The sequence below is a fragment of the Glycine soja genome, chromosome 20 (assembly GCF_004193775.1).
Source record: "Glycine soja cultivar W05 chromosome 20, ASM419377v2, whole genome shotgun sequence".
NCBI classification, from domain to species: domain Eukaryota; kingdom Viridiplantae; phylum Streptophyta; class Magnoliopsida; order Fabales; family Fabaceae; genus Glycine; species Glycine soja.
In genome coordinates, this window is record NC_041021.1 from 29,456,154 (window position 1) to 29,462,691 (window position 6,538).

At 34.4% G+C, this 6,538-nt stretch overlaps 1 protein-coding gene across 2 annotated transcripts; it reads right to left on the reverse strand.

Moving 5' to 3' along the window:
- Positions 1-3,339: 3,339 nt before the first annotated feature.
- On the reverse strand, positions 3,340-6,275 carry LOC114403865 (F-box/kelch-repeat protein At3g23880-like). Of its 2 annotated transcripts, none has more exons than XM_028367069.1 (2): positions 4,961-6,275; positions 3,340-3,920 (listed from the first exon to the last, which is right to left on the reverse strand). In XM_028367069.1, exon 1 carries the CDS (start codon positions 6,180-6,182, stop codon positions 5,010-5,012), a length of 1,173 nt encoding a protein of 390 aa, XP_028222870.1. In that variant the 5' UTR covers positions 6,183-6,275; the 3' UTR covers positions 3,340-3,920; positions 4,961-5,009. The 2 variants fall into 2 exon arrangements, with proteins under 2 accessions (XP_028222870.1, XP_028222869.1); XM_028367068.1 differs by having other exon boundaries at positions 3,340-3,935.
- Positions 6,276-6,538: the final 263 nt, after the last annotated feature.

A 6,538-nucleotide genomic window follows, 5' to 3' on the forward strand; every position in this document is an offset into this window, starting at 1 on the left:
ATGGTAGCAAATTAAAAATATTTTAGGCGAACATCAGATGACAGCCACATCATCAGTTTAAGAAAGCGAGGAACAAATGTCCAACACAATACAAATGTAGCAGTGATATACAAAGACAACACTAGCAACTTGAAGTTCAAAGTATAGTTAGATGAATATAGGGCAGTATGCATCTCCACCCTCCCCCCAAAAAACTGATATTTCAGTCAACTACATTTTTGTGGTCATTCTCCACCAAAAATCCAATACTATGATAGACAATACTTCCTAGCACTATTTTTTTTCTCAAGTTTACACACAGTATAGTGTCACATTGAATAAAATTCAGGAGCCTTTTTTTTCCTTTTTATCTATATAATGCTTCTTCTAAAATTTCGAATTTACAGAATCACAAAAGGGGCAAAGTTATCATACAATTTATAAGGAAGAGAAGATAACTACATGTACTTCAATTTACATATTTGAAAACATTTATCTAAACTAAATATAGAAACATGTAGTAATCTATACACTATACAAGCCGTTTATAAATAAATTCTCAGAAGTGTACACAGATGTCAAGAGCAAACCTTTGAAAGAAAGCGATCTGGAAGACCAATTTTATACAATATTCCAATAACAACAAACTCTCCTTTAGAGGTTGTATGGACTTCATGCAGTTCCAAGGCAAACCTAAATAACAAATAGAAGACATGTATATTTATATGGAGAACCATGCAAAGCCAAGCCTAAAGAGTTTCCTTAGCATTGCATCAAGCAGTTAAAGAAGCTAAATGAAAAATGCCAAACTCACTTTGTTCCATTCAACGTGTGCTCTGAAGGTGTATGCCAATGACATTGAGTTAGATTGTAGTAAGTTTCATTTATGTTAAGCTGGCCTGCATCTCCTTTCCATTCCAACTGTCAAAACATTAAGCACAAAGTCGAGGAAGCAGGAGCTGATTCGTAAACTATCTTAAGTTTACCCAATTGAGGAAGCTATTGAACCCTTTGGTCAAGCAAATCAATGGGAAATTGTAGTTTTTCCATCCCCACATGTTGTCCATTATGGGTTGATACACCACCAATTCTCTGGCCCTGTGCTACTTCCTGTAGCATATACCCATTTTGAAATCTTCTGTTCACACAAGGGAGAAGCCAACATGAAGCTCAATAAAGAGTAATGTGGCATTAATGATTCCAATTGTTATTCTTTTTTTTTTTTGGATGAATTTCCAATTGTTATTCTACAACCGTGATTTTTTGAATTGGACCACAAGATATTACAATTACGAGAGTCTTAAAATACAAGGGCTGAAAATTCCTATCTAGGATACCCTACCTACATTATGGAGCCCTTAACACAAGGCCCAAAAATAATGAAATCCTAATCTAATATGTACAAAGATAAGCGGACCCAACTTTGGCCCATAGGCTCAGAAATCTATCCTGAGGTTCATGAGAACCCTAGGACCTTTTTCAGCAACTCTAATCCAATTCCCTTGGAGCCTCTTGCTCATGGCTCTAGTAATTGGTCCCTTCATAGGGAGGATTGCATCAAGTTTTTCATATCATAGTTATAAATCATAACAAGGAAAATATTTAACTAAATTTAAATATAATATAAATCATATGATAGTCCATACAACATTTTTTTTTAGCTACATAGTGTTTCATTTAAGGATTAATTATTTTTTTAAATACTATTCTAGACAAATTATATTTTTTATATAAAAAATAATATATATAAATTAGTAAAATAAAAAATAAAGAAGAAAAACCGGTTAAATTGTTTCAAAAAATCTGTAAGGAAAAAATAGAAAAAAAATAAAAAACAAAAAAATTAAAAGAAATAACAAAAAATTAAAATAAAACTCTATTTAGAAAAAAAATTTAAACTATGTAAAAAAAGTACTTTAGAAATCGGTTTCTTCAAATCATAGGTTTAAATAAGTTTTGTTGTAAAAATATTTTGAAAACAACTTTGGCTCGTGGATGGCTTCCCCTCTGGTTAGAATGCGACTCCTTGTTGGTGGTTCAAGCATTCTCTTTCCCCATCATGGTTCCTTGGTGGTTAAGAAATAGATGGTTAAATTGTGTAGCTAAGTTTAACTCTCTCCCCTTCAAAGTTTCGCACCTATTTAGAGGAGGAAACTTTTGTGCAGATCTTTTAGTTAATTATGCAATTTTTAACCGCCAATCTTTTTTGGTGCGCTGTAACTCCCTCTTTTTACTCCCATTACTATAAGGCTGATGTCAACCAGGACATTTTCTAAATAAAACAAAGAAAATCTTCTTCCAGAGCCATGTATCGTACCAGAGGGAAATGCTGCCTCTATCAATTCTATATATAAGAAGCTGCCTTGACAAAAGTAGGTTGAAGGAATGGACTTATCTTTGCTGAAAACATTTGGACACTAAGTTTCTCCTTCTCTGCATAATATCCCAAGAGTGATTGCCTAGAAGAGAAATATTGATTTGTCTGGAAAGACGAATCCCAAGGCCATCACACATTGATCATATATAACTACACTACTTATATTCAAACATTTACATTTTTCATTTTTCTTAAACAGATTGTCAGACACATGCTCAATCAAATCATTTTGTATTCAATGTTTTTTTTCAATTATTCTTTCATTGTTTTTTTGTTTCTATTTTAACTTTGAATTTTACTACCCCAACTTAAACAAACTTGGCTGGAAATAAGATAGAAATTAAAAATGCAGTAAACAAACTTGAAGTGCCAGTACAAGCCAAAAGAAGCAGCCACACTAGGGAAAGAGCTAAAGATTGGTTGGGAAAGGGATAAATAGAAATTAAAACTCGGTAACAAGAGGATCAAGTTGAGAGACGGTGTTGATGGTGGCATGGTGGTAGTTGATATGTTATAATTCAGTTATACATAAATGGTTTCAAATCTTTAGAGTTTCAGAAAATCACCAAATTATGCACACTACTAAGAATTAGGAATATAACGTGTTTGAATATATGGGGCAATAACATTGATCAATTGAGTACAAGCCCATTTATCTAAACTTGTAAACTAGAATTGCTTCAGTTATTATTATGGACATAATCGATTTCATCTTCAAAAATTATCTTCTAGCTTGTAATAAAATCAAACCAATGAAGTTCTCTACTTCTAATCATTTCAGTTATTATTATGGACATAATCGATTTCAATCCACAGTTTGGTTCCAATCATTTGCCAGAGTCAATAGTTAATCATCCAACAATACAGTCAATAGCTGATTACATGATTTAGCATAAACCAATGAAGTTCTCTACTTCCAGTCTTGTCCGAGATGAGTAAAACTGTGGCACTTTTGAACAAATAAACCCAAAGACAAGGGCAGATACAACAAAATCCATTCAACCATATATCATAAATATACTATAAGTATTATTATGATGCAGCTATAATAATAATCCTAACAGACTCAAACGGTGCTGCAAAAGTGCTCCTAATTACATATAAAGAGGGCTAAAAATGCCTTTGACCGAAGGTACTTTGAAATGAAGAGAATAACCGTTGCTAAAGTAACTTTTTTTTTTTATAAGCTAAAATTAACATTTATAGACTTGAGTTGAACCACACAAGATGTGCCCAAGTCAGTCCCGAAAAGAGTTAGATAGAAACCAAAAAGCACCCATACCAATAGCAACTAAACCCCTGCTACCTGAATACATATCCATCTAAAGCACAACTGACCCCCAATAGTTACATGAGTATGAAACACCATCATGTGGTAGAGCAAAAGAAACACCATGCCAAGCATAAATAGAAAGACCAAAGCTGATAAGATTTTGCGAAAGAAAAAATAAGTGATCTGAATTCTCCATCTTTCTTCTTTCCATCCCTCTGCATACCATGAAAATCAATGATGCACTTGAAGCTGGGGTTGCAGATCTATAATTTAAAAAGAACCTTGTTGTTCCTGCCAAAACAAACCCTAGCACAATTCAAGAAAACAATTAAGTAGCTCATACATTGGAAAGATCCAATATCTACACAGCTGATATACCTTTCCAAAGTTCTTAATTTCGGAGCACGAAATAATTCGTAGAAAATATTTTATTTTAAAAAAAATAAGATTCTATTATAAGTATACAAATTCACAATGTGAGAATGGGGAACCGCGACTGGCAAAAACTGCAACATAGTAAAACAAACAGAAACACTAAGGGAAAAGAAATACATCATACTCAAAGGTGGAACCGTGTCCCTCTATAAAACAAAAGGAAATTAATTAGCTTCAACCTTGATGCCAATCATACAAGGTTGTAATGCAAGAGCTGTTATAAAAAGCGAGATTCTATAGTAATACAATTATGATTTATGAGGTATAAAAATAGAAAACACTCATCCAATTCTAATTCATTCTGAAATCTGTATGAAGTTCTTGCACAAAAATCATCATAATTATGTACCACTAGAACTAAAAACTAAAAAATGTCCATTATTTATGGTATCGAACATTTTTAACTTCCAAAGAACATTCCAATATGTTTGTCGATTTGTAACTTAAATAAATCTGCATCTACTAGTATTTCTTGAAATTTGTTAAAACTTATCTAATTAAAGCTATTAAACTATGACCAAGGGAGAAAATGAGTTAAACTTAATTTGCAACATTTGCATGCTTCTCAATGATTAGCTGAACAATATATTTACTTAATTCAATGTCTACAAAACAGAAGAAGACTTATGTAAACACATGCTTCAACCTCAACATGAAAAACAAGAACCTAGTATAGTGGTATGCAACCTTGGAAGCATAAAACAGAAAAGATCAAAACAATTATGTGAATAAGGTATCAACCAAGAAAAGAAAATGCAGCCAAACCAAAGCAGACACACAATTAGCAATAGGCAATAGAATCATCCAACAAAGTAATCAAACTAAGGAACCACCAAAACTATTCAAACTCTCTGTCCTGTCCACACATCAAATGGCAAGGTTCAGAAACCACTTACATAATTCAACATAAACTCAAATAATAAGCAGATGCAGGGAAGCTTAGTTTCAATATGGCATAACAAAGCTTTGAGCATAATCATAAGACAAAAACTGAAATCTGCCTTTGTCCAATTCTCCATAACATTCTATTGTATTGTCTCTCTTGTTATACAGAATAAATTTTCCGTGTCCTCCATTCTCCAGGAGCACGACACCATCATCTTCAGACATGCACAAGATCACCGGATGATCCAGAAAGCCGCCATGAATATGAAGTTGGTCGTAACTTATATTTAGGAAGCGAGTCCAAGATTTTTCAACTCCAAACTCCTTCATTAGCCAAAAACCAAAATGATTTCCCCCGTGACGATGAGAAAGACAGAGGCAACCCTTCAAGACCACAAGTTCAGGCGGAGAATGAGGGACTTCTAAAAGGCCATCAGGCATCAACAAGTATCTGTATGACTCATTCTTCAGATCATACGAAAAAATGACTAAGTCATCGATAGTAACAGTTTCCCATTGGTAATCAGAACTCGAATTGGGAAGTGCCAACCAGTTAACCGTGCCCCTCACAGACGCTCCATCTTGACTCAGAATGGGAAAAGCAGGACAAGTTGTTGTTAAAGTGCTCTTCCAACCAGTGTGACCCATGCAGTGAACTCTAACCTCCAAATTCTGTGGTTTATTATTATCCAAAACAACTGCTTGGTATGTGTCACTCCACTCATCATACCCAAACCCAAACATGTATCGCTTGTATCGCCTGGGGCGATCATTATGGAGATATACGCGCGGCGAATCGTCGGATATGACCCTCGTTGCGGGGTTCCAAAACCGGACCCAGAATTCATCAAAGTCACTATGACTATAGCGGTACGAAACGAGCAAGCAAACCAAGCCGTTGCAGACACCCAAGACTCTGTAAACGTTTATGTCGAAGGGGCGGAAACCCTCGATGGTGGAAGATGGGTTGTGGAGTAAAGCGTGCACAGAGCAGGGGGCGCAGTACCTGCGGGGTGCGGAATACTTGTCTCCAGGGTAGTGTTTGTCGTAAAACGTTAGTAGGATGTGTGCGTTTCTGGAGGACATGTGGAGAAGATGCAGTTTGACGAATGTAGGATCGGAGATGAGGGCTCGCAGCCACTTGGCGACGCACCTGAACCGCAGGAGATCCTTCACCGGAACCCATGACAAGATTTCCACAAGGAGTTCCTCTGGGAGAATCATTGGAGACATTTTTGTGACAATTTCTTGAAGTGAAAACAGTGGATGGAAGGAAGGGGAAAGGGGAATTTGAGAGAGGAGGAAGGGAAAAGGGACACCGTTTGACTTTGGTAGCATTAAATTAATTTTTTCTCTATAATTTTACAATTTGGATATTTTTTAGTTTGAAATTGATTTTTTTTATATTTTAATTCTTGTTTAATCACTGCAATTTAAAATTGATTTTTTTTTCTTTTAGTTTATATTTTAATTTTTTTAATTATCAATTGTATTTTAATTATATTTTAGTTCTTACTAATATATATATATATATATATATATATATATATAATAATTAGTTATAAATTATCAACTATTTTTTATTACAA